Source organism: Pseudogymnoascus destructans (genome assembly GCF_001641265.1).
Source record: "Pseudogymnoascus destructans isolate 20631-21 unplaced genomic scaffold scaffold_6, whole genome shotgun sequence".
Classification (NCBI taxonomy): Eukaryota; Fungi; Ascomycota; class Leotiomycetes; order Thelebolales; family Thelebolaceae; genus Pseudogymnoascus; species Pseudogymnoascus destructans.
In genome coordinates, this window is record NW_020167525.1 from 722,811 (window position 1) to 748,696 (window position 25,886).

At 52.3% G+C, this 25,886-nt stretch overlaps 10 protein-coding genes across 10 annotated transcripts; 6 read left to right on the forward strand and 4 right to left on the reverse strand.

The window, feature by feature from the left end:
* Positions 1–31: 31 nt before the first annotated feature.
* On the forward strand, positions 32–993 carry VC83_03381 (uncharacterized protein; the record flags this gene model as incomplete). The annotated part of the gene is made up of 2 exons (XM_024467029.1): positions 32–450; positions 498–993. 2 exons carry the CDS (start codon positions 32–34, stop codon positions 991–993), a joined length of 915 nt encoding a protein of 304 aa, XP_024325721.1.
* A 174-nt stretch (positions 994–1,167) lies between these two features.
* Positions 1,168–1,476, forward strand: VC83_03382 (uncharacterized protein; the record flags this gene model as incomplete). Its single annotated transcript, XM_024467030.1, has 1 exon — positions 1,168–1,476. The coding sequence occupies one exon, from the start codon at positions 1,168–1,170 to the stop codon at positions 1,474–1,476; it is 309 nt and encodes a 102-aa protein (XP_024325720.1).
* Positions 1,477–2,696: 1,220 nt separating this feature from the next.
* Positions 2,697–3,056, forward strand: VC83_03383 (uncharacterized protein; the record flags this gene model as incomplete). Its single annotated transcript, XM_024467031.1, has 1 exon — positions 2,697–3,056. The coding sequence occupies one exon, from the start codon at positions 2,697–2,699 to the stop codon at positions 3,054–3,056; it is 360 nt and encodes a 119-aa protein (XP_024325719.1).
* A 243-nt stretch (positions 3,057–3,299) lies between these two features.
* On the reverse strand, positions 3,300–3,599 carry VC83_03384 (uncharacterized protein; the record flags this gene model as incomplete). The annotated part of the gene is made up of 1 exon (XM_024467032.1): positions 3,300–3,599. The coding sequence occupies one exon, from the start codon at positions 3,597–3,599 to the stop codon at positions 3,300–3,302; it is 300 nt and encodes a 99-aa protein (XP_024325718.1).
* A 519-nt stretch (positions 3,600–4,118) lies between these two features.
* On the forward strand, positions 4,119–8,174 carry PSY2 (Platinum sensitivity protein; the record flags this gene model as incomplete). The annotated part of the gene is made up of 4 exons (XM_024467033.1): positions 4,119–4,350; positions 4,452–6,012; positions 6,063–7,169; positions 7,882–8,174. Exons 1-4 carry the CDS (start codon positions 4,243–4,245, stop codon positions 8,172–8,174), a joined length of 3,069 nt encoding a protein of 1,022 aa, XP_024325717.1. The 5' UTR covers positions 4,119–4,242.
* Positions 8,175–8,299: 125 nt separating this feature from the next.
* VC83_03386 (uncharacterized protein) lies at positions 8,300–10,319 on the forward strand (the record flags this gene model as incomplete). Its single annotated transcript, XM_024467034.1, has 4 exons — positions 8,300–8,697; positions 8,760–8,939; positions 9,016–9,537; positions 9,643–10,319. 4 exons carry the CDS (start codon positions 8,300–8,302, stop codon positions 9,878–9,880), a joined length of 1,338 nt encoding a protein of 445 aa, XP_024325716.1. The 3' UTR covers positions 9,881–10,319.
* Positions 10,320–12,104: 1,785 nt separating this feature from the next.
* VC83_03387 (uncharacterized protein) lies at positions 12,105–15,418 on the forward strand. Its single transcript, XM_024467035.1, has one exon. It carries the CDS (start codon positions 13,985–13,987, stop codon positions 15,116–15,118), a length of 1,134 nt encoding a protein of 377 aa, XP_024325715.1. The 5' UTR covers positions 12,105–13,984; the 3' UTR covers positions 15,119–15,418.
* A 258-nt stretch (positions 15,419–15,676) lies between these two features.
* On the reverse strand, positions 15,677–17,417 carry VC83_03388 (uncharacterized protein; the record flags this gene model as incomplete). The annotated part of the gene is made up of 2 exons (XM_024467036.1): positions 16,674–17,417; positions 15,677–16,622 (listed from the first exon to the last, which is right to left on the reverse strand). The coding sequence occupies exons 1-2, from the start codon at positions 17,030–17,032 to the stop codon at positions 15,677–15,679; spliced, it is 1,305 nt and encodes a 434-aa protein (XP_024325714.1). The 5' UTR covers positions 17,033–17,417.
* Positions 17,418–23,303: 5,886 nt separating this feature from the next.
* On the reverse strand, positions 23,304–23,612 carry VC83_03389 (uncharacterized protein; the record flags this gene model as incomplete). Its single annotated transcript, XM_024467037.1, has 2 exons — positions 23,304–23,369; positions 23,424–23,612. 2 exons carry the CDS (start codon positions 23,610–23,612, stop codon positions 23,304–23,306), a joined length of 255 nt encoding a protein of 84 aa, XP_024325713.1.
* Positions 23,613–24,088: 476 nt separating this feature from the next.
* On the reverse strand, positions 24,089–25,302 carry VC83_03390 (uncharacterized protein). The gene is made up of 5 exons (XM_024467038.1): positions 25,159–25,302; positions 24,861–25,098; positions 24,672–24,807; positions 24,512–24,608; positions 24,089–24,224 (listed from the first exon to the last, which is right to left on the reverse strand). The coding sequence occupies exons 1-3, from the start codon at positions 25,262–25,264 to the stop codon at positions 24,789–24,791; spliced, it is 363 nt and encodes a 120-aa protein (XP_024325938.1). The 5' UTR covers positions 25,265–25,302; the 3' UTR covers positions 24,089–24,224; positions 24,512–24,608; positions 24,672–24,788.
* Positions 25,303–25,886: the final 584 nt, after the last annotated feature.

Here is a 25,886-nt window from a genome sequence, read left to right on the forward strand (position 1 = left end):
GCGCCGTCGCTGTATATAAAGATCCCCTCTCATGGATTCCCTCAGCGTCACGGCGAGCATTATTGCCATCCTGCAGGTCACAGCGACATTGGTCAGTTACGCCAACGATGTCAAAGACGCCCCCAAAGATCGTGCGCGCTTCGCGATGGAGGCCTTGAGCCTCTCCAGTCTTCTCCTTAATTTGAGATACCAAATAGAGGATGAAACGTGTGAAAAATCAAACGAAGCATGGACGAGGCAAGTCACGTTGCTCGGTTTGCCGGATGGGCCTTTGGATCACTACAGGCATGCGCTGGAGAAGCTCCAGGTCAAGATCGTGAGCGGCAAGGGGCTGGTGAAGATTGGGGATGCGCTTTGGTGGAGGTTTACTAAGGAGGAGGTTGCGGGTATATTATTGAGGATTGAACGGCTAAAGAGCCTGATCCAGATTGCTCTACAGATGGACCACTTGTGAGTTATGTGAGAGATGGTATAGATGAGACTACTTACTCTCCCAGCAAACTATCTCAAGCAATTAAAACCAGCTTGGACGAGATTTACGACAACGGTAAAGGGATAAAAATTGACCTGGCCGTTGTCCGGTCCCAAATACCCGCAATACAGGGTAGTGTTGGCGCGATTCAAGATAGTGTTGGCGCTCTTCAGGAGAGTGTTGATGCGGTCCAGCAAGAGCGAGACAGAAAGAAGAATCAGGTGTTCGTGAAATGGATATCATCGGCCAATTACGTATCTCAACAGTCTGATTTTATATCCAGGAGGGAGCCTGGAACCGGTCAATGGTTTCTTGACTCCCCCGAGTTCAATAAATGGACTGACGAACCGAGTCAAACTTTATTCTGCCCTGGAATCCCTGGATCTGGAAAGACTATGGTCTCAGCTATTACGGTTGATCACCTCCGTAAGGTAGCAGATCGTGCTCTTGGTCACCCCCCTGGAGCTAAGGCGGCAAATATGCGCCACAGTGACCTCCATGGAGTTGCGCAGATATTCTGAAACTACAAAACTCAGTCAGAGCAGAACACAACTAGTCTACTATCAGCCATCCTCAAGCAGCTGGTGCAAGCAAAGCCCTCTGCCGCAAAGGCTGCAAACACACTTTACGAGCGCCACTGTGACCACGAAACGAGACCCTCACTCGATGAGATCTTTGCCACGCTTAAAACCACAATGATGAGCTTCTGGACCGTGTATGTTGTCATTGATGCCCTCGACGAGTGTGCTGATCGAGATGGCACTCGCGGCCAGTTTTTGGGCAAGCTACTCGATTTACAACAGGAGTTTGATGTGCGACTGATGGTTACCTCGCGCGATAACCCCGACATAGTGAGCCAGTTCAAGTATTCGCTGACGCTGGAGATTCAGGCCAGTCCTGCGGATGTGAAGCGGTACACCGGCTCCCTAAATTTGTGCAACGCGACGAGAAGCTACAGGGAGAAGTGGAAGATAAGATTGGTGAGGCAGTGGATGGCATGTTAGTGATTACCGCCCGGTTTCAAAGACCTATCAGCCAATACATTGTTTAGGTTCCTCCTTGCGCGTCTTCATGTAGACTCGCTTCGGGACAAGCGGACCAAAGCCAAGGTTCAGTCTATGTTGGACATGCTTCCTAGAGGTGCGGAAGCGCTGGAGGAGGCCTACGACGGTGCAATCAGAGAATAGAAGCTCAGTTGCTTGATGATAGCAAGCTGGCCAAGTCGGTTCTTTCTTGGATTACGTATGCAGAGCGGCCCCTGACTACGGGAGAGCTATGCCATGCTCTGGCAGTCGATCCCGATAATACTGATCTCGATGAGGACAACATTCTAGACGTCGAAGACATTATCTCTGTCTGCGCTGGCCTGGTCACAAACCCGACAGGCCAACAACGACATGCCTTACCTACCTTTCTTTTGACCCGTTTAAGAGCGGCAGCTGTGATGAGGATAAAGAGTATGAGGAAAGAATCGCGCACTACACATTTCTCGATTACGCCTCTCGATACTGGGGCCACCATGTACAGACGGTCCAAGAGCAGGTGCCCCATTTAGCGCTTGCCTTCCTACGGGACAACAAGCTGGTTTCCTGTGCTGTCCAGACCATGTCGATGGCTGTATATACATTCACCAACTACTGCCAATCGTTCCCGAAATATGCAACGGGGGTACATCTAACAGCGAAGTTCGGATTGCAGTACTTGCTAGTAGGTCTTTTGTCGGGGTCAGATGGGGCCAGTGGCATGGCGGCCGACTCAACGGACAGACATGGTCGGACGCCGCTTATATGGGCAGCATCTGAGGGACACATGGCGATAATTAAGTTACTACTGGAGCGGGACGTAGACATCAACTTGAAGGACCTTTACGGTCGGACGCCGTTGTCATGCGCGGCGCGTGAGGGGCATGAAGCAGCCGTGAAGTTGCTTCTGGGGCTGGATGGAGTTGACACCAACACTAAGGATAAGCGTGATCGGACGCCGCTGTCGTGGGCCTCGTATAAAGGGCATAGGGCGATAGCGGAACTGCTCACGGAGCTGGAAGGCGCCGAAATTGATGTCGGGGAAGATGGTCGGACACCGCTTTCGCGGGCAGCGCGAACTAAAGGGCACCAGTTGATAGGGCGAGGGGGACAAGATTTTTGTTGTAGAGCTACTCCTACGACGACACGACATCGACGCCAACTCAAACGACAACGAGGGCCGGACGCCGCTCTCGTGGGCAATGGAACGGGGACACGAAACCGTCGTAGGACTACTCTTAGGACGACACGATCTCGACACCAGCTTAAGTAACGAGGAGGGCCAGACGCTGCTATCGTGGGCAGTGCGACAAAGATACGAATCAGTTGTGGGGCTGCTCCTAGGACGACACAACGTCGATATCGACGCCAACACAAAGGACAAAGATGGCCTGACAGCGCTCTCGTGGGCGGCACAGGGAGGGTACGAAGGGATTGTGAAAATACTTCTAGAGCGGGAAGGCGTTGAAGCTGACCCAAAGGACGAGTGGGGAGGCCAGACGCCTCTGATGTGGGCGGCACACGGAGGATACGAGATGATTGTGAAGCTACTTTTGGACTGAGAGGACGTTGACCCCGCGGCGACGAACGACTTCGGCCAAACAGCACTGTGGATGGCGGAGAACAACGGACACAAGGGGGCTGCGGAGGAGTTATTTGAGGCTGAAGCTGAAGCACCCGGTTTGAGGACGCGGGATAGGCTCTTGATTGCCTTCACAGATGACAGTTGGTGTATAATTCGGACTGCCAACATCCACCCCTCGTGAAATGTGTACAAGGAGCCGCAATCACACCGGCCGCTGTCATCACCAGTTCCACCACCCCTTAGGCTCACGCGTCAACGAAGGCATACCGTAGCTAACATGATGAACCCTGAAGAACTCCCCAGAGAACTTTGACAGATGGCAACATCTGTCAAAGTGCGAGGCAGCGACGGGAGTGCCGTGGGAAGGATGCGCGAAGGATGATAATGCTGAGTACTCCGTACCGAGTACCGAGATATGCAGCGAGTTGTAGAACACGGGAAGGTCACCGGTACTGGTTGGATATCCAGACATGCAGACTACAGACCTGCCGGCTGAATGCCTTATCCCCGCGTCTTTCATATACTGATATTTTTGACAATATGTCCTGTTGATGTATAAATATATAAGTAAATAAATAGAATCAACCAACAACATACCGTTCCCCGCGCGTTTATTCGAGTCAGTCCCCTTATCTGTTATGTACCTGGACTATTAGGTGACCACCAACGAAAAAACCGGTAAGCGCGCATCCAACCTTATTTTAGTTTAGTTAGTCTAGCGAAGCGTTAGCCGCACCTTTCGGTCCGCTCGGTCGCTCCTTCCAAACACGCCATCCATGCGAGCGCCGCCCTTCGCCACAAACCCCCCAAACTAAAACCCACCTCCCTCCTAGCCGCGACAACAACCTCGAGACTAACCCAACCACCCATCGAAAACAGTCTCATTTAATCATCACGATACCCGCGATCGCTGCGCATGTCTCACCTCCGTCGCACCTCGTACCCTGCCTAACTCGCCACACCCAACCCGCGACGACCCCCGCGACAGCCCGAAGCCCAACGAACCTTCCTGGCACAGTCCCGCGGATCGCCGAGGCATCACCGTGGCGTCGTTAACGCTGCTCTCGTCCGATCAGCTCTCTCTCCAGCAACACCTCGATCTCTCCTCCAGCATTCTGAGCTACCTGCCCGACACCGCAGAGGGCGAACCACAACCCTTGATCATGGCACAAGCGGTGCCTAATCCGCCGAGTGGGAGGAAAAGGGTCAAGGTCTACGAGTTGCGCAACAACGACTGGTTCGACCGCGGCACGGGCTTCGCGATCGCGTCGGTGAGTTGATTCTGCCCTCCCCGGCGACACGTGCGCGTGTGGCGTGCGCCGCGCGTTTTCGTTTTTCGCGCATTTACTGACCTGGTTTGCGCCGCGTGTAGAGCACATGGGACCATGCCGATGGCGAGCCGCGTATAATTGTTGAGGCCGAGGAAGGGCCAGAGAGGCTGCTCCTCGAGACGCAGATCTCGCGGCAGGGCGGGTTCGCGAAACAGCAGGAGACGCTGATAATATGGACGGAGCCGGTGAATGGGGTCGATATGGCTCTGAGTTTCCAGGAGTCGGATGGGTGCACGGCGATTTGGAAGTTCATCAATATGGTGCAGCAGCAGATGGTGGTCAATGGCGGGCCGGACGACGCGTTATCCGAAGACATGGCGCCCGAGGCCTCCCCGGTGAACCTGCCCGTGCCAGATATCAACAATCTGAAGGAAGTTGAATTGGAGATGCGCCAGCTGAATAACACACAGGCGGGACGCGATGCACTGGCAAAGTTTGTCATCCACGAGGAGTACATCCCGAAGCTCGTGCCGCTGGTCGAGGAGGCTGAGGCAGCACAACGCCTTCAGGAACTGCATCGCCTGTGCAACATTGTGAAGATGCTGATCCTTCTCAACGACAATGATATCATTGAGTATGCTATGACGGACGAGGTCTTTTTGGGGGTGATGGGGGCTTTGGAATATGATCCCGACTTCCCGAGTCACAAGGCGAACCATAGACAGTGGTTGGGTGACGAATCGAGATACAAGGAGGTTGTTCGCATCGATGATGACCAGGTCCGGAGGAAAATTCACCACACATATCGACTACAATATCTAAAGGATGTGGCTCTAGCTAGGGTTTTGGACGACCCGACGTTTTCCATACTTAACTCATTGATCTTCTACTATCAGGTCGACATAATCCAACACATCCAGGGAAACCCTCAATTCCTCAACGATCTATTTACAATCTTTGGGCCGGAGGAGAAGGACGAGAAGCGGAAGAAGGACGCGGTCCTGTTCATCCAGCAGTGCTGCGCGATCGCGAAGAACTTCCAGCCTCCTGCACGGAACTCATTATATAATAACTTCCTGAGCCACGGCCTGCTTGCAGTCATCAACTACGCATTGGCCCATGGCGACGTGGCAGTCCGTGTCGGCGCGACGGATGTGCTGGTCTCGGTGATTGATCACGACCCGCAGATGATTCGGCAGACGATCTTCCGGCAGATCAGCGAGAAACAGAGGCCTCTGACGGATTCTCTCATCGATCTGCTCTTGGTGGAGGTCGATTTAGGCGTCAAGGCGCAGATTGCCGACGCGATCAAGGTTCTTCTCGATCCTGGGTCGCAGCAGGGGCCGCAGGAGGCTATGGGTAAGCTTGGCATGGAGTTTGGCGGGAGGGGTCGGCCACAGGTCGACCCACAGCAGGAGGGGTTCCTGGTGAAGTTCTACGAGGAGTCGGCGAAGAGGCTGTTCAGCCCTCTGGTGGAGTTAAAAGACAAGGAGAACTTGGCATTCAATGTGCAGCAGGTGTCTTTATTCGAGCATCTGATTGAGATTCTCTGGTTCTTCATCCGCCAACATCAACACCGCAGCAAGTACTTTGTCCTCGCAGAAAGCTTGGGCCAGCGCATTGCTCAACTCCTGAGCTGCCCGGAGAAGCATTTGAAGCTTAGTAAGTTTAATTTTTACATTCGTTACAATATATAACTAACCACCTCCCAGCCGCGCTGAAGTTCTTCCGCAACCTCCTCGGCTTAAACGACGAGTTCTACAACCAGCAGATGATCCAAGAGCACCTCCTCGAGCCAATCCTCAACACCCTCCTCGACACAATGCCGCGCAACAACCTCCTCAACTCCGCCTGCCTCGACTTCTTCGAGTACATCCGCAACCACGGCGTGCCCATCATGGTCAGCCACCTTGTCGAACGCTACCGCGATAAGATTCAGGACATCACCTACGTCGACACCTTCACCGCGCTCATCTCGCGCTTCGACCACGCCTCGCAGGGCTACGCCAGCAACATGGACGCCTCCTTCCTCGATACCGAAGACGAGGGACCAGGGGGCCGCTCGCAGCCCGGCGGCGGCCGTCGCTGGCAGGGTGTGCGCGACCTCGACGCCGCGGAAGAGCAGTACTTCAACACCTCCGACGACGAGGACGAGCTCGCGGGTGCCAACCCCCCACCCAGCGCATCTGTTAACGGCGCGTCGCCCCTCGCGAAACCGCTCGTCGACTATACGTCGGATGAGGAGACGGATATGACTGATGCCGAGCTAGCGGGGATCCTGCCCTCGCGTGAAGCAGGGTCACCGCCCGCTCCCGAGAAGGAAGTAGAGCGCAAATCTGCGTCGCCGCCGCCGCCGGAGCGGGTGTCGGAGAAGCGACACCGGGAGGAGGATGAGGAGGATGAACTGACCAAGTTGGCGAGTCAGCAGAGTAAGAGGCGGAATTCGTCGAGCTCGGTGGTGAGTGTCGGCTCGAATGGGTCGGCGCCGATGTTGAGGCGGAAGAGGAGCTTTAATAGCTCGCGCGATGGTGGAGGGGGTGGTGGGGGAGGAGGAGGAGGGGGGGGGGGAAGAAGATATCGATTAGTCTCGCGCCGGCGATTAGGAGCGGTGGGGAGGGTGGGACGGGGGCGGATGATGGGAGTTGATGTTGAGTGGTTGAAAACTACGAATGCAAATGGGCTTCTTTCTGGGGAGATGAGAAATTTCGATACCCAAATACCAAAACACGGAAATTTTATTACTTTAACGAACGACGATGGGCGGGGCGATATTGGCTGCTGTGGGGGGAGAAGCAATGGGCCGGGATTAGGGATGGATGGTATGAGGCGCTTTTGTATCATAGAATATGGCTGCGGGCGAGAGGGATGGTTGCGTGCTATCTTTGTGGATTTGGGAGGGAGGGGCGTTGTTTTTTTACGAGGGGGATATGTGGTAGGGCTATGATGGGGGGGGTGGGAGATGATATCTGCGTTCTAAGGGGGTGGAGGGGATGTGATGAGATAGTATACTGATGGCCAGTGGGATAAGGGCCGGTGATGGGGGGAAGGGGTGGAATTTGAGGATAATTAATGCATGATGGGGTTCCTTTGTGATCTGATGCAATGGACCGGCTTTGCTTCAGGCTTGTGTTTGTGTGTGGAGTGGTAGACGGGACGGTGAGACGGTGAGGAAGGAAGGGAGCACGCGCTTGGTCCGACGGCGACGAGGGGGATCGCCACCAGCAATGCACGACGATGAATAAGAATATCCTCCTTTCTCCATCGCCTCTGGCGCCTAAAAACAACAATTTCCACCAATCGTCACTCCATTATCCGCTATCCATCCATTATGCCTCCACTATCTCACCTACCCGCCGTCCGCCCCATCGCCCCATCACACCGGGTGTGACCCGCCCCATCACACATCCCCAGCGCTAACGCCATCCAAACATCCCCGTAACAACGAATCAACGCCCATGAGGCTGCGCATCGCTCCTTCACACCTCCCCACCGCCGTCTTAACCCCCCCGAAATCCCTTCAGCAACCCCCAGAATCACACCGACCTTCCATAAAGACCGTCGCCGCATCTAACCTCCGAATCGAATCCCCCGACACGCACATACACGGCCGGACGAACGATCGACCCCCCCGCGCAACCCCAAACCGCGCACCCGCATGCGCCGTCGCACACCCTGAAATCCAGCCACACCAATCGCTTGCGGGGCTGACACCCAGCGGCGTCGCACAACGCACCCCTCGCTCGCGCGGAGCCCAACGATGGCTGCGCAGCCCGAGAGGTGAGGCGATGATCACGATTGGGCTAGGCTGCCGACGACGACGATGATGGCTACCGCTGCTAGTGGAGATGGGGGGAGGCGACGACAGGGGAGGGGGGGTGGGAGCGGAGGGGATATAGGGGGGGTGGGGGACGCGGATGGGGATGCGGAAGGGGGGGTGAGGGTAAGGAAGATGGAGATTATGTCTGGTATTGCGGTGGAGAAGAAGAAGTCGAGTTCGAATAGGAGGAGGACGAGGGGGGGGGATGAGGAGAGGAGGAGGAGGAGGGAGGAGAGGGAGAGGGAGGGGAGGAATATATACGTTTATGCGCCGGCTAGGGAGAAGCGGTCGCCGAGGAGGCAGGACGTGAGGGTTGAGGCGTGTAGTGGGGAGGAGGAGTTGTCGGCGGTGGAGGAGGAGAGGAGTGATGGGAGGGAGAGGGAGGAGAGGAGGTCGTCGGGACATCGGAGGCGCAGGCGCCTGGTGGAGGAGGAGGGGGGTGCAAGGCATAGGTCGTCGGCGTCGTTGAGTCGGAGTAAGACGTCTAGCCAGCGGAAGGAGTCGAGTCAGCCGTTCAGCTTTCTGCGAAGGTAAGCGACGGATCACTGTTTGATAATGTGTTATTATGGACAGTGGCTAACCATCTCAATAGGACGTTATCGTCCGCCAGCGCGCGTCCCGACGCTCGACCTGTTATCAAGAGAGCGCATACCACGAGTAATACCCATCTCCCGAAGAAGACACACGAGTCCACCGGGCCACAAACCCCCAAACGCTCCATCTTCCTCGACATGTTCACTCCAGCCATAAAAGAAGAAGAGCCCGTGAAACTGTAAGCCCACCCCGCTGCTCTCCTCGCCCCCTCCCCCTACCCTCCCCCTCCCCAACGCCACCTAACACCTCCCCAGCGTCGAATGCCTCACCTGCCTCTCGGACGACATCCCGCGCCGCAAGTCCGCAAAACTCAAATGCGGCCACCGCATGTGCCACTCCTGCCTGCGTCGGATCTTCAAACTCTCCGTCACGGACCCGCAACACATGCCTCCCAAATGCTGCACCGCGGACTGCATCCCGCTCAACCACGTTGACAAGCTCTTCGACATCCCGTTCAAGAAGCTGTGGAATAGGAAGTTCCAGGAGTATACTACTAAGAACCGGATTTACTGCCCGTCGAGGAGGTGCGGGGAGTGGATCAGGCCGGGGAGTTATGGGCATGATGGGAAGGGGGGCGGTGGGAAGTTTGGGAAGTGCGGGAGGTGTAAGACGAAGGTTTGTATATTGTGCAGTGGGAAGTGGCATGGGAAGAGGGAGTGTCCGGGGGATGAGGAGACGAATCGGTTGTTGGAGGCGGCGAAGGAGGCTGGGTGGCAGAGGTGTTATAGTTGTCGGACGATGGTGGAGTTGAAGGAGGGGTGTAACCATATGACTTGGTATTTTTTCCCCATCTCTCTCACCCCCATTTCTCATATACCCTCCAACTCTCCTTAACCCACCCCATCCGCAACCCCCGTTGTCCCTCCACTGACACCCCCTAGCCGCTGCACAGCAGAATTCTGCATGCTCTGCGGCCTCAAATGGAAAATCTGCGCCTGCCCCTGGTTCAACTACGACAACATCGCCGACAACGACCGACTAGGCCACATGCGCGTCCACCTCCCCCCTCCCCCCCCCCGGGCGCTTTCCCCGCCGTTCACAACCAAATCCCCATCCCCCCGCCTCCCCGCCCACCGCGCCTCCGTCGTCGAAACCCCGATGATTTGGCTAGGGGCATGAGGGGTCTCATTATCAACGCCCCCTCTCCCCCTCCCCCCGCACCGCCGCCAGTCCCAGTAGCGGAATGGAATTATGGGTTTGGAGTCTGGAATGCGGCGGATCATCATATGAATGAGACGTATCGCCGACCGGCCCCCGCGCCGCCCCAGGAAGTATACGTTGCTCGCGGTAACTACTCGCCGCCTGCGCCGCCCGCACCGCCCGCACCACCGCCGCTCGCGCAAGCAGCGGCACTAGAGGCGTTGAATGCAGGGTCCTCGCAGGCTGCGACGCTGCAGAGGGAGAGGGAGATGAGGGAGGAGAGTGGGAGGAGGGAGGAGGGGGAGAGGGTGGCGAGGGAGGAGAGGAGGAGGAGGAGGAGGGATAGGGATAGGGAGGCTGCTGCTGCTGCTGCGGCGGCGGAGGCGGGGGTGAGGTCGAGTGTTATGGCTGGGCTAGGGGGACGGGGGAGGGGGAGCGGGAGGGTGGGGGCGTGGAGAACGCATGTTGGGCTTGGGGTGGAGCCGGAGGAGGGGGTTATTAGTGTTGTTTAGTAAGGGGGGGGGGGTGTGTAGGATTTTTTGGGTAGGTTTGGATGGGATAGGGTAGGTTTTGTTTTTGGAAAATGCAGGGGGGGAAGGGGGATGGCGATTTGGGAGGGATTTAGGTTTCTGACCTTTTTTTGGGGGGGGGGGGATTTAGCGGATTGAAGCGGATTGGATTGGATATTTTGTAAGTTAGGGGGATTATGAATTATGATTGTATTCGTTCGTATGTATGGTTGGAGCTGTTAGGGACAAAGCCTTGTTGTAGTCAGTGAGTGTGGTCGATGTCTTCGGTGTCTTGACGAGCACAACACTCACTCAGCTCGACTATCCAGACCAGGAACCTTGCATCTACTCTCTTCTCGTTGAGTCTCTTCTATCCTTGCCATATAAGAAGATCCTGTTTCAAAACCTCCATCCCTCCTTAGTCCTTCGAATTATTCTAGGTCTACAACAAGTGGTGGTATACGAGAGGTGAGCTCACCACCACCCGTTTCTCCCCCCAGTCAGTCCTCATCAGAACTGAGCTGCAGAGCATGATACAAGGCGGTGGGGCTAACTTCATTGTCTTATATCGACTGGGCTCCATTTTCGCCCGTCTTGTTTGATTATATCAGTCTTGCTTGATTTGATTAAGCCTTCGGGTTTGGTTGGGAGTCTGCTGTATAGTCACTTTCGATTGCAGACCCGTCTTCTTGCAGGTCTCTTCGCCCTCATAGCGCTGCTGCCTTTATAAGCATAGACCCCCCGTGCTGGACGTAATACAAGACGACGCTCGGGGGGGCTATGCTTTGCATGTTCGCTGTGCGGACAGTTCCAGTTGGTTGCACCCTCACTATGTGACTGACGGCCGTGTCGCCCTGGATAGCTCCCACAACGATGCTACGAGGAACGAACAGCTACACCCTTGGGCATTCTGATAAATATATCGTATTAACAAAGCAACGTATCATTATATACCGCGCCCGCTCTATAATGCCCTATTCCTACACCCCCCGCTCAATACAACCCACAGCCCTCCTCCACTTCAAGCACTTCAAACCCCCAGCCCAGCACCCCCCCCTCCTCCCCCATCAATATTCCTACTAACACTCGCCCTCGCAACCTCCTCCACAATCCCAACATGCGTATCACTCTCCGCCACCGGCTGTACACCAAGATTCATCATACCCAACCCCCTCTCCACGCCCTCAACCTCCCCGCCCCCACCCACCCCATCATCTTCCTCCTCATCCTCCTCCGGCGACGGGACAGTATACTCCCTACTCTCCTTATGCTTATGCCCCATCCCCCTCCCCCCCACCCCCACCCCCTTTCCCACTCCCACCGCCGCACCCCCCTTCCCCGCCCTCCCCGCCACCGCCCCCCTCCCCACAATCTTCTCCGTCCAATTCCACACCGCCCCCCCCCCCTTCTCCTTCTCCTGCTTAGCCTCCCCATCGCTATCCCCCTCACTATCCATGAAATCGCGCTCACTCCACACCTCCGAGTCCGCGCGCTCCAGCACCGGGTTGCGGACGCGCTGCATGGTGTGCGTGTGCGTGTGCGTGCTCACCGCATCACCGAGGCTTGATAGATGATCTACGCTTTCCCTGTCTTCTTCCTCGCGTTCTCGCATTAGTGCTTGGTTGAGGAATTGATGCGGTGCCGGCCCCTCCCCATCTCCTCCGTGGCCCCGCGGGGACTTCCCCGCCGCGCGGTCCTCCTTCCCCTCCTCGTCATCAGGGGTGACCGCCGCGCCGCTGCCGGCAAAATGCGTATCAACTAGGTGCTGGACGACAGGCCATCCGTAGGCGTTTGCGAATTTGCGCCGCACGATGATGTTGTTATGTGCATCTGGCTCCAGCCGCACGAGGACCTTCCGCCAGGCGAGGTCGCGGTGGTAAGCGCGCGCGATTTTCTCCTCGACTTTCATGGCGGAGGAGTCTATCTCCGGGAGCGGGGAAAGGGAGGAGTCAGAGGCGGTGGTAGCGATTCTGTTAGTGCTGTGGTTGGATGCCGGCGGGGACTTGGAGAGTTTGTTGCTGGTGGTGGTGGGTGGTTTGAGCGGGGGTGGGGGGATATCGGACGGGTGGTAGACGCGGTCGTGGAAGATGGTGAGGGGGCGCGTGGAGGGGTCGATGAGGAAGGAGAGCGGGGGGAGGGGGGGGCTGAGGATGTCGCCCGCGGCTTCGAAGAAGCTAGTTCGTGGGGGGGCGGCGGAGCCTTGGGGGTCCTCGTGGAAGGCGGAGCTGATGCCTGGGGTGTGGTTGGTGCTGGAGTCGGAGTCGGTTTTGCGGGTGGAATCGGTCTTGCTGCTGGAGTCTGTTTTGCTGTCTGATTTGCGGCTGGTGTCGTCGAATTTGACGGTCTGGCTGCGCTTGTAGATCTTGGATTGCGTGGGGGAGTCGGGGGATTTGGCGCGGGGGTTGAAGAAATCGAGGAAGCTGTCGATTGGACCTTTGGTGGATGCTGTGCCAGTAATCGGTGGTGATTGCTGTGGCGGCGGATGCAGTTCGTTCTCCTTTACGTTGCTAGATGTCCGCTGCTGGCTCGACGACCGTCGGGTCATTTTCATGCTCTTCAGACTGCGTACATCGTCCTCCGTCGCATCTGGCGGAGGCTGCGGGACATCTCCACCCCTCCCCTGCCGAGTAGGCGTATTACTCCCATTCGCCTCAGCCTGAGCCTGCGCAGCCTCCGTCTCCCTCGCCTCCTCCATCCACTCCTGTCTCGCAGCCGCCGTTGCATTCTGCCCCGTCAACTCGGCCCACCCCCACCCCGCCATCGTTCCCACAAGTCCGTTCTCCCTCCTCGCCTTCTCCACTCTTCCCAGCCCCTGCCAATCCAAGAAGAGCAGACAGCTCGTCCGCAGCGGCACAATTCCATCATTCACAACATTGGAATACACCGTGCGATTGCGGAACTTCTTGAGCGCTACATGCGCCGGCCCTGTCGGCAAAATCCGCAGCAGCGGCTTCGAGCGCGGGTCGCGTGGGTGCTCAATCGAATTCTTGGCGTTTTCGCCGATGCCACTGACGAGGGCTCCCCAGCCGCTGCGGGCGAGAGTCGGCGCGCGCCATGTTAGACCAAGATCCTGGCCGGTGCGGCCGACGAGGCCGAAGTCGAGAGCGAACTTGACGTACAGAGGGTTCTCGTTGCTGAGACCAAGGAAAGGCGAGGCGAGACAGATAAAGTTGACGGCCTGAATCTTCTCAAAGAAGTCCGGCGAGTGCTTCTGGATATATGCTACGGCGTAGGTCTGGATCAGGCCGCCCAGCGAGTGCGCGATGAAGCTGATACTTGTGATCTTGTATGCGCGTTTCTTGCCAGTGGGCGGATCTTTCTGGATGCTGCTGTGAGGGTGTACTGCCTCGCCGAGCTCGACCTCTCTGGATTTGTCGTGTGTGACTGCCGCTTTAAAACTCTCGCCAGCGCTTATCCTGACGGAGTGGAGCGACTGGTCCGGATAAGTCATCGCTAAGACGTATTTCGCCAATCGCTTGCCTAGATATTTAATCCCCTTCTCCGTGCGAACCGCATTTCCGGAGAATCCGCGGACTATAACATCCTCCTCGTCGTCAGTGTCGTCATCCTTGGCATGCTTTTGCTCGGATGTTACGTCGGCGTTTATGCTGCTGCTTTGCGCAGAAGCCGCCTCTGCCCTCTCCTTTCGGCGTTTGTCCCGCCGAAGTTTGGCCTCCTCTTTTGCCTTCTTTGCTCCAGCATCTATGCTTTCCTTCATATAGAGCATATCCGCGCCCAGATTACTATGCAGCCCATGCGTCAATACCACCAAGTGTATCTTCTTCTGTTTCCTGTCATCAGTCTTCTCCTCCCCATTCGCCCTCTCACCCTCCACCTTCTTCCCCTCCTCAACCTTCCCCTCCTCAACCTTCCCGACCCTCCTCACCCCCTCCCCACCACTCATATCCTCCCCCCCTCCCCCTCCCACTCCGGCAGTCTCGGTGTATTCCACAACCCCGCCGTATCCTCCACCCTAACCCTCACCGCCTCCGAGAAAACCCCTGCCTCGCCCCCTTCCCCGCCCCCATCTCCCCCCCACACTCCCCTCATCCCTCCCCACAAGCACCTCAAACCTAACCCCCGCACTCGCCGAAAAAATAACCTGACTCGCCACCTCCACAACCCAACTCGTCTCCTCATCCCCCCTAACCTTCAGCCTCGCGGCCCACGCCGCCCCAGGCTTGAGATTCGGTTCGAACTCCGGGACGCCGTCGAGCCTTGCGCTCACGCCGCTGGCGACGTCGACGCGGTGCGTGGACGGCGCGGCGGAGACGTAGAGCGCGTAGGGCCCGTGCATGAAGGCTGCGCGCAGGGCGATGGCCGAGGTGTTCTTGATGCGAAGGTGCAGGTGGGAGGGGTGCGGGAGGATGCGGTCCCGCGAGGGCGTGTAGGTGATGGTGTAGCGGACGACCTCGCCGACTTTGAGGGCGCCGGGTTGCTGGAGGAGGAGCATCGTGAGGGTTTGGGAGGTGTTCGGGCGAGGGTCATTGCTGGTGGGAGCTTGGTAGAGGGGTCTGTCGGGTGCGTCGGATGGTGGGTCTCAGGGTTATTTCGAATGGAGCGTTGGTCGCTTTGTGGAGATTTATACCAAAAACCAACTTTGGGGTTCTTCAAGCTTCTCGGGGTTCTTCAAGCTCTGGAGGTTTTGAAGCTCGTGTGTCGTCGTCCAGCCTTCCATCCAAATGCGGAGCATGTGCTCACTCTTTAAATTGTTCCATAACCAGACATGTGGGGGGCCGGGCCGACGGCGATGACGACCTGTGGCGTAAATGGGAGATCAAGTGTGGCTGGTGTCAACAGCCAAGGAACACTGGCGATTTCAATTATAAGGAGATAAATAATGAGAATGGAAGGAGGTTGTTTACAGAAATAAATAATCGCTGGAAATGGAAAATAATTTGGTATTTCGGCTTCGGCGGCGTAGAGTGGAGCAATTTGCCAGGGGTAACAACAAACTATGAGAATGGAAGAAGCACTTTAACATTCTAGCTACGTCTCCTTTTCTTAGGGATGGACAAATAGTAAAATAGAAAGCTCCTTATTATTTCAGCTTCATCTATAACGGCGAGGTTGTGATTTTCTAAATAGTAACAAAACACCACATCATACACCATCCATCCCATCGTGAACACCAGTGAACCCCCCCCCCAAAGCTCCACCCACTATCCAAACATACAGTACATCCCATAGTATACAGCTCTCACAGCCCCGCCCCTTCCCCTCCACCACCCCCAATCCCAGCCGCTCAGTCAACCAACACACCCCCCTAAAAATTCATCTTCGCCGCCAACTCCGCCACGCCCGGCTCGGCCGCCTGCCACGGCGAGGCAACCGCAAGCCTCCCCTCCTCCTCCTCTCCCTCGGCCCTCGCACGCGCGCGCCTCTGCGCCCCCTGCACAACCGCCGCCAGGGTGCCCTGCTGGAACAAGAACCCCACGAACAAGCTCACAGCCACCACCACGCTGCCAGTCGTAACCCACATCTCATTCCTCCTAACCTGCGCCCTGTACGCCACAAGACCCTTCTCGCTCTCCGATAGGAATTCTTCTTCCTTCCTCTCCTCCTCCCTCGCTGCTCCTCCCAACCCAAGCGCGCCTCTCACCCATCCCCCAACAGCCCGTCCGAGGACCCCAACTCCACCCTCCCCCACTCCCCATGGCAGCTCCTCGAACGCCACCCCCCTCACCTCAGCAACCCACTCCTTCAGCCCCTTCACGGACTTCACCTTCTCCGCCAACCATGGCCTCGGCAGCCCATCCACAAGCATAACAGCCAAGTACCCCAGGGCGAGACAATCCACCTCCGTCGCGCGCCCGCCGACAAACCAGCTCCCCTCCCCCCTTATCTCCACAAGCGGTTCCAGAAACTCATCCGCCAGCGCAGATAGCCTAATCGTCGCCGCGCCCTCAGCAGCTATACTCGCTGCCGTCGCACCTGTATTACCCTTGCGAAGACTCACAGGGATGACGTCCTCGCCCTGGACCTGGGTCGAGGGGGATGCATCATCCTTATCGTCGGCGTCGAGTTTGATGCCTAGGTGCGCGGTGCGCGCTAGGGCTGCTTCGCGGAGACGGCGGGGTTCGAGCCAGGAGAGGGGGAAGGGGAGGGTGGAGGCGAGGGAGGGGCGGGTGAGGGTGTTGTAGTTGGAGGGGTCAGCGAAGAGGGAGAGGTCGAGGAGGGCGCGGCCTTTGGAGCGGATGAAGTTTGAGAAGCTGTGCGGTACTGTTAGTTGTGCCCTTCAGGTAGATGGATGGATAAGGTACTCACGCAATAACATCCCCTCTCCCCCCCTTCCCCCCATTCCCCCCATTCCCCCCATTCCCCCCATTCCCCCCATTCCCCTCCCCATCCCCATCTCCATCCCCCCCAGCGCCCACACCTCCCCCCCCATCTTCCCAACAAAATCAACCACATTCCCCCACCCCCCCACCCACACCCCCCCCCATCTCAGCGCAGGCAGCACGCCCGTCGGGTTCGCGCCGGGGAGAGAGGGGATGAGCACCCATTCGCCGCGCGGGATGGCGAGGGAGAAGTAGGCGGTTAGGGCGAGGGATTCGGGGTCGAGGGTCGGGAGGGTGGGAAGGGGGGGTGAGGGGGGGACGTGGAGTTCGAGGATGGGCATTTGGGAGGTGTGCGGTAGGTGTGTGTTGTGGTGTGGGAGTGTTTGGCGGGTTGGTGGTTGGTGAGGCGCGCGTGTTCGCGCTACGGTGGTGTCGGATATACGCTCCAGTGAACCGAAACAAGATCGCCTTGTAAATCCCCTTCTTCCTATATCCGTCGTAAAATACAATTCCGTCCCGCGTTGCTGTCAATCCGTAATCGCGTACTCGTGGTGAGCTTTTCGGCTTCCAGAAATCACCCTTGCTGGATAAGTTGATACGCGTGTCGGGGGATTATTTCCCCGCTCCGATATTTATCCGCCGAAACAGCCGAATGTGATAACTTCTATTACGCCGTCTAGGCCAGGTATGCATCCTAACATGCTGAACTCATGTCCGCCTCGCTCGCCATGGGTTGTCGGCAGGATGGTGAAGTAGAGTAGGTAATATATAGATAAGTTAGACAAGATACAAGTAAAATCATCTCCGAGCGAGATATATTAAAAGTCCACATTTGTCTAAATTAAAAGTCCACATTTGTCTAATTATGTTACGATATCAAGTGCGCCTTGCAGCTCGAGTGGGGGTTCAGGGGTGTGGGGAGCTTTCCGGGGTTGGAGCGAAGTTTTCAGTTGTGGAGTGAATTCTCAGAACTGGTCTCGCTAAAGAGAATTCACTCCACAACAACATAGCTGTATATAGATTGAGCCACTGCTCGAGTGCTCCTCTTCTCTTTCCTTTCTTCTCTAGATTGAGTTTAATTCATAATACCCAACTGGCGCCCTATGCCTTGGTGAACCGTGACAGTTGCACTCAGTTTGCTATCAAACTCAAGAGCAAACTTAGAAATCTCCTCCTCAATGTCATACTGACATTCGTTGCACTCAGTTTGCTATCAAACTCAAGAGCAAACTTGGAAATCTCCTCCTCAAACCTACAAGTCACTATACATATGTTGGCTTATCACACCAACAACAAGAGCAATACTACTCAACGATTGCTACAACCCTCTATGATTCATTACACGTCATTGCTCCTTAGTTACTGGGCCAATATTACCACATAGCATATCTCTACAACCCTCTATGATTCATTACATGACATCACTCATACTACCACATGACATATCTCTACCAACTAGAGGCCTAGGAGCATGAACGATAGCTCTAAAAACTCCTACGAACCTCTATGATTCATTACACGTCATCGCTCTTTAGTTACCCACAAGATTGGTTAAGTTATGACATAATTTGTCTATGACATAATTTGTCTATGACATAATTTGTCTATGACATAATTTGTCTATAGGGGTACTCTGACCTTGGATCTCCTTTTACTTCCTATAGGCTACGAACCTAAGAGATGGTTCTATGGGATTCTCTTTCATTGACTACAGTTACCAAGCCTGGTAAGTCATGGAAAGTCTTGGAAAATGAGAGAACTACACTCCTTTAGCATAAATAGGATTGCCCTTTCCTTAAGAAAGGGCAAGCAGACATACAGTAAATCGACTATCACATACTTCCACGTCTTTTCCAAGCTTCCAAGCATTGATTCTTGTTACTCCTTGTTTCTGAAAAGTCAGTGAGGTGTTAACCTCTGACTTATCCCTGAGTTCTCAGACTCAACATTTGTTACAACTTGTCTGAACCACTTCACTACATCACACACCTGATTGCTGCGTTGTGGAATAGTCTAAGCTACAACCCTTTGGCTCTGTTTCCTAAGACAGTGTGTTGTCTTAGTAAAATCATCCCTTCCTTGGGTGGCTAGATTCTCACATCTGGTGCACCCACCATTACAGCAAGTATTCTAGACAAAATCCAAACTGCGCAACTTCAAGACAGCTTATGCAAAGACACTATTCAGAAGCTGCAGAATAGAGAACGAAACAGTCCAAACATAGCTCTAGCATATTGCGAGGTGAAGGAAGGGCTCTTATACTATCATAATAGAGTCTGGGTTCCAGAATGTGCTCATGTCGAACTCTTACAAGAAATTCATGACCAACCAGCAATGGGACACCCTGGCATTGGGAAGATGATTCGGGTCATCAAAAGACAGTATTACTGGCCCCTGATGGATAAGACAATTATACAATACATCAAGAACTGCCATATCTACAAAAGATCAAAACCTACAAGAGATGCTTATAACAAACTTCTTTAACCAATCCCTGTTAGCAGCTAGCCATGGAAGGACATATCACTTGACTTTATTACAGGATTGCTATTGTGTGAAGGAAACAATGCTATCCTTGTCATAGCATGCTGACTTACAAAAGAGTGCCATTTTATCCCATGCTTTGCAGGCTAAGAAGGCACAACTGCAGAAGCACCAGCATAGCTACTCCTTCGACATGTATGGAAACACCATGGTTTAACAAATTCAATCATCTCAGACAGAGGCCTCCAAGTTCGTGGCTGCAGCGTTGAAATCCTCTGCAAAGTTTGGAAAGTTATAACAAAATTGTCTACTGCCTTCCACCCAGAAACGGATGGGCAAACTGAGAGGTTCAATGCAGACCTTGAACGATATTTACAAGCTCATGTCAACTATCTCCAAGACAACTGGGTCGAATATCTTTGCATGGCAGAATTTGCAGCAAATGCTCTACCTTTAGACTCTACAAAAATCAGTCCATTCTTTGCAAATAAGGGCTTCGAGCTGGGAATGAGTTTTGATATTAAGAACAGCAAGTTTCAAATAGTGCCACAGAAACACAAGGATATGATACAAAGCATGAAAGATATTTCGGAGTTTCTACAAGACCAAATCGCACTCTTGCAAACTCGCATAGAGACATTCACAAATCGACATAGGAAAGCTACACTAAGATATCAGGTTAAAGATCAAGTTATCAGGACTTAGAGGCTATTGAAAAAACTCGATCACAAGCAAGTTGGTCTGTATAAGATTCTCGAACGAATTAGGCAAGTGGCATGTAATGGTGGGTGCACCAGATGTGAGAATCTAGCCACCCAAGGAAGGGATGATTTTACTAAGACAACACACTGTCTTAGAAAAAGAGCCAAAGGGTCATAGCTTAGACTATTCCACAATGCAGCAATCAGGTGTATGATATAGTAGAGTGGTTTAGACAAGTTGTAACAAATGTTGAGTCTGAGAACTCAGGGATAAGTCAGAGGTTAGCACCTCACTAACTTTTCAGAAACAAGGAGTAACAAGATCAATGCTTGGAAGCTTGGAAAAGACGTGGAAGTATGTGATAGTCGATTTACTGTATTGTCTGCTTGCCCTTTCTTAAGGAAAGGGCAATCCTATTTATGCTAAAGGAGTGTAGTTCTCTCATTTTCCATGACTTTCCATGACTAACCAGGCTTGGTAACTGTAGTCGACGTAAGAGAATCCCATAGAACCATCTCCTAGGTTCCTAGCCTATAGGAAGTGAAAGGAGGTCCAAGGTCAGAGTACCCCTATAGACAAATTATGTCATAGACAAATTATGTCATAGACAAATTATGTCATAGACAAATTATGTCATAACTTAACCAATCTTGTGGGTAACTAAAGAGCGATGACGTGTAATGAATCATAGACGGTTGTAGAAGCTTTTGGAGCTATCGTTCATGTCATGTTCCTAGGCCTCTAGTTGATAGAGATATGTCATGTGTAGTATTAGCCCAGTAACTAAGGAGTGATGTCATGTAATGAATCATAGAGGGTTGTAGAGATATGCTATGTGGTCATATTGGCCCAGTAACTAAGGAGCAATGACGTGTAATGAATCATAGAGGGTTGTAGCAGAGTATTGCTCTTGTTGTTGGTGTGACAAGCCAAAATATGTATAGTGACTTGTAGATTTGAGGAGGAGATTTCTAAGTTTGCTCTTGAGTTTGATAGCAAACTGAGTGCAACGAATGTCAGTATGACATGGCATATTGATTAGAGCTACCACTAAGCATGAAGATACATCCTGTCTTTTACAGCAACCTCTCAAGACTTGATTCGAATGATGCATTAAGTGGCCAACACTAGGAACCATCACCTCTAGTCATTGTGGATGATGAACTCGAATGGGAAGTCGAGGAAATTCTGGATTCAAAGCACTTACGAAAAAAGTTATTTTACATAGCAGCATAGAAGAATGACCCACCTGACAACACATGGTATGCAGCTACGAATTTTGAACATGCACCAGAGATCATGCAAGCATTCCATCAGAAATACCCTAAAAAACTGAAGTAACTGAATTTTAAAATTTTCTACTCTTGATCAGGAGATCAATCTCAAATGGGAGGGGGGTAGTGTTACGATATTAGCTGAAGCTACTCGAGCTGGTGGTGTTACAATTGCAGCTCACAGCCACTAGCAACTATGGGGACCGCTAAGTGCACAACTGTATATAACGAGGAATAGCCTCACCACCTTCCTTTTCTTCTCCTTCTCTCTTTAGATTCAATCTAGCTTATTATTCTCCGGACTGGCTTCTTAACCTCCATGACCATCATAACAGAATGAACCTTTTCGCGAGGTTCTCGTCAATGTATTCTTTTAGTATGTCTAGCTCTGCTGCTGACATCTGATATATTAGTCCGAACGGTAGACTCTTTCCTTCTATAATAGGTATTACATGATCCCATGGTTGGTGCTTAGGAAGCGCCTCTTCCTTAGGGTCTTCCTAGAATAACTGCTTGTATTTCTTATACTACACTAGTATACTAGTTAGTGAGGGTGCCTAGGCTAGGTTACCGGGCTCTAGGGGTTGTGTTTCTTAAGCCACGGCACACTAAGGGTGCATGAATGATTGTCTATGTGTACGATATCAAACTATATTGTTTCCTTATATCTCTGTAGCATGACCATTTCTAATGGGACCGTCTTGTAGGTCACCATTCCATTGTTAGTTGAGATGGGCTGTCCATCTACAACCATTAATAGGTATAGGTCGGTCTTTAGTTGCGTTCTAAAACTGTATGTGTCTGCTAATTTTTTCATCATAAAGTTGCCTATTGCTCCTAAGTCTATCATAGCTCGGAGGTGTTGCTATTGTATCTTAGCAACTACATATAGCTACATGCTGCCTGTCGTGGCATATAGCTAGTTCGTACTAGGCCTGTCTTTGTCACTTGCTAGTGGCCTACTGTTAAGGACTCCTAGTTTTTTGACTAGAGTTGTCTAGTAGATCGTCGTCTCTTGAGAATCTCTTTTATGTACTCCTACTTGTAATAAACTAGTTGTTCTAAGAAGGGCAAACAGGAATGCTCTATCTTGTCAAGATAATGGATTAGGCAGTTATTAGTATAACACTTTGACTATAGCACAATATAGTGCTAAGGATGATTAGTCCTAGTCACGTCCTAGTCCTGCAATTCTCTTCCTTCTTCGTCTGTAGGAACTCTATTAACGTAGTACATGTTGACTCTGAACATCTCTCTAAGTTGAGATCTGTCATGTCCAACTTCTATCTCTAGCTATTCGAGCGCTTAGATGAGGCTCTGCTGTCAGTCTTTATAGACCTTGTAGTTAGGATGATAGATGTCGATGGTTCTTCCTTCTGCGATGGCGTCCTAGACGTTGTATTTGCAATTAAATCTAACTAAGCTCCAAAGATACAGATATAGACTGTCTTACGTCTCCACCTCTACATGAAAGCACCGAACAACAAAATCCTGGCCCTGCTCTAAACCGTATTGTAAGGATGCCTTCTCGTCTCTCCTCTGAAACAGTAGACTCCGGGTAGCCGCGGGGTCACGTGTGATCATTTGGGTGGCCTAACCGAGTCGGAACCGAGTCGGATGGGTTTCGGATACTTGAGAAAATCGACTGACGGGGTTCCCCATCATCTTTTTTGTATCCTTCGTAGTAGACCTATAGGATAGCATCCGTTTAGCCTCCGACTCGTACTCTCATATGCTATTACTGTGAGCTGGGTGCCCTGTGTCCTTACACGTATTAGGATGATATGTCACTGTCGTACTAGGACGAGATGTCTCCTGATATGCCGTATTGGGGAAGCATGATGACAGATCTGAATTGGCAAGCCCTGAGAGATTCGTATCATAATGCTCTGTTTGATTCTGGACTTGCAAGGCGTGAATGATGCGGCTGGTAACACAGAGAAGGTTGGAATCCCCCGTCTCAGTGAAATCAGCCTCACTTGGTAAACACAATATCAATGGACAGCAGCTTCCCTGTTCCAATCAACTCAACTAAGGCATTCTCGCGAATATATATCGGTTGTCCAACCTGAGCTGTAAGACGTCCGATCACCATTAGTGGTATTATGATCAGTGCACGTTGCGGGTGTGGAGGATTTGGTAGTTCGCCTTGTTAGTGAAGAAAAGCACCTTGCATGAGGAAATAGTGAACTTTCGGATCCAGAATGGAAGGTTTGATCTACATTTCATTAGAAAACATACCTACTCCAGCCTTCAGGTATGCAATACATACCTGATGATATTGGGAATCCAAATAGTATTGAATAATATCCATGTAAGGTGGTGTTATTTCGATCCTAATATGCCTTCTCCCCATCGGTATTGGCCTTTCCCCATCTCCCTGCTTTCGTACTGCCGCCATGAGGCTAGTAAATTTTTCATCTGGTGGAGGCCCGTTTTCGACGGCTGCATCTCCAGGCATTTTTTATGTTGTTGTACCGCGATGGTGCTCTTGACGGAGTAGATATACTCCAAAAGATGCTCCGTTGCGATAGGGCTTTGCATGTTATAGGCACTCAACAATTGACTAATTATGAATAAACACAATGAGAGATCTGGAAAAGCTTTACTTGTACAATATGATTCGATTGCGTGATACCTAACACGTGATAACCGTGCTGTTCTAACAGTTCCTACGGTTCCACCCTAAGGAACTGTAGGAAATGTAGGAACTGTATAAGTTCTAACAGTTCTCATAGTTCTATCCTACAGCGTGACCTACTCAGCACTGTAGGAACTGTAGGCTGCCAACCACATCCATTTTGGAGGGTAAATGGCTTGCTCCTGCGAACTATGTTCATTTCCTCTTATCAACAACGGAAGTTGGCCAAAGAATGGTTACCATCACCCACATCCAGCGTCGATGCGTCACCAATCATTCTCATTATGGACAGTCATGCCTAGAACCATGATATTCACCACCCGCCGCAAAGTACTAAGTAACCACCCCCTTGTGTTTGGCGTCAAGTAAAACCTTGCTCCTCCCTTCAATCAATCTACCCATCTCGTCACAAATCGGAACAATATCCCCAAACTACAGCGCAAATAAGCATCTACTTTACTCTTGCGAACATAAGCTAAGAAAAAGGTAGCAATATACCAAGCAACCAATATGTGTCAACCCGTTTACTTCCGCTACGATTGCGGCCACGATATCCAAACCACTGAGATTTGGGGTTGTGCAAAGTATAACGGAGAGTGCACAACCGACGGCCCCTATTAGCGGAAGATGGCTGGTAAAAAATGCGGGACATGTGCAAATGCAAAGAAATAGAAAGAAAGAGGTAGCTGCAACAATCCGCCACAAAGTAGGCCACTGACCTTCAACTCTATTAGTTATGAATGCTAAAGACAGAATATTAGATTGAACAAGCCATGGCGAAGGTAAAGTATTGTTGGCAAGGAGGTGCGAGGCGATCTGTTCAAACAGTTGCGTTATCAGTATCTGAATCGATTTCAACACAGTCATTACCATACATACATAGGAGCGTCATGCTCAACTAAGATTTATTCACCGACGTTTTGTTCATACATGTAGGACAGATAATAGTATGCGCAGTTTGGACATCTACATCTCCCACTTTTGACCCTCTCATGCCTAGTTATCCTCTTTCGATCTGCAGAAGTACATCTTAGCAAACAAAGCCGGACGTAAGCGGGATATAAATACCGATGTCCACAATTCAAACAGAAGTAAAATATGGTACTTCCTTCATCAGCGCCTCTTGTCTGCGCCTGCGAAAATGTCAACTCCTCCTTATTGCAGTCTGGGCAAAGCTTTTCAGTCCGTTGTTTAGAGTCTTGGACGACATCGGCTGTAAGGGCTTGAGTTTTCGAAGTGAGCTTTTCGCGAAGAAGTGAAGGGAAATTGCTTGTTGTCGATATCGTCGTTTTCGACAGCAATTGATCTGAGGACATATTAGTCTCTGACGTGAACTCTTGACGTCAAGGACACAGGAACGACACACTCTTGTTGATCATCTTGCAGCAGTCGCACTTGACCATTTGATCCATAGATATTGGCAGTGTATCTCCACAATCGCTACAAAACTGAATAGCCATGACTCCTCCCATGTGTTTTCGACAGCTGAAATGTGTTGCAGAGAAATGAGGTCGGGTTTTAAAAGTTGTTGGCGGACTAATTAAGCAAAATGGTCACGTGATCGCGCGTGGTGACGGGGGGAATCAGGCTCCAGTTATGATTTTTACTGACAAGTTTGAGTGGAGCGCAAATGCGCTTGTCACGTGTTGCCGGTCAAGGGAGCCTCAGTTTCTAAACGAACCCCATCCGTACTTGGTTTCACGCCGATCCAAGTATGTACAACAATAAAATCGCGGCTTCTTGCATACGGCCTCACCTCCATCTGATACATTCTAATCGCTGAGACTGGGGCAGATCAGGCTCCAGTCATGCATAAGTTCTAAAATAGTCTTGGGGACCGAGCCTCGGAGGCTAGAGTCGTTCAAGATATCGCTCGTCCACAACCCGACTATTCTGTTGGATTTGGGCGAAGGCCATTCACAGAAGATCAAATCAAAAGACTTCAACCTTTCGTTGGCGAGCTTACAGACAACTCTTACTTTATGGCCACATACTACATGTACTTTCCGTTTCTGACATGCGAGGTCAAATGCTGGACGACCCTTCCACTCAACAAAATACTCAATCTTTCCTCTCCGTTCTCGTTTTTTTAGT

Coding starts and splice junctions, on each gene's coding strand:
- VC83_03387 (XM_024467035.1), top strand. CDS start 13,985: ATGCTTTTGCTCGGATGTTACGTCGGCGTTTATGCTGCTGCTTTGCGC.
- VC83_03390 (XM_024467038.1), bottom strand. CDS start 25,264: ATGGGAGGAGTCATGGCTATTCAGTTTTGTAGCGATTGTGGAGATACA. Junction 25,099..25,158: donor CTGCAAGATGATCAACAAGA/GTGTGTCGTTCC, acceptor ATATGTCCTCAG/ATCAATTGCTGTCGAAAACG.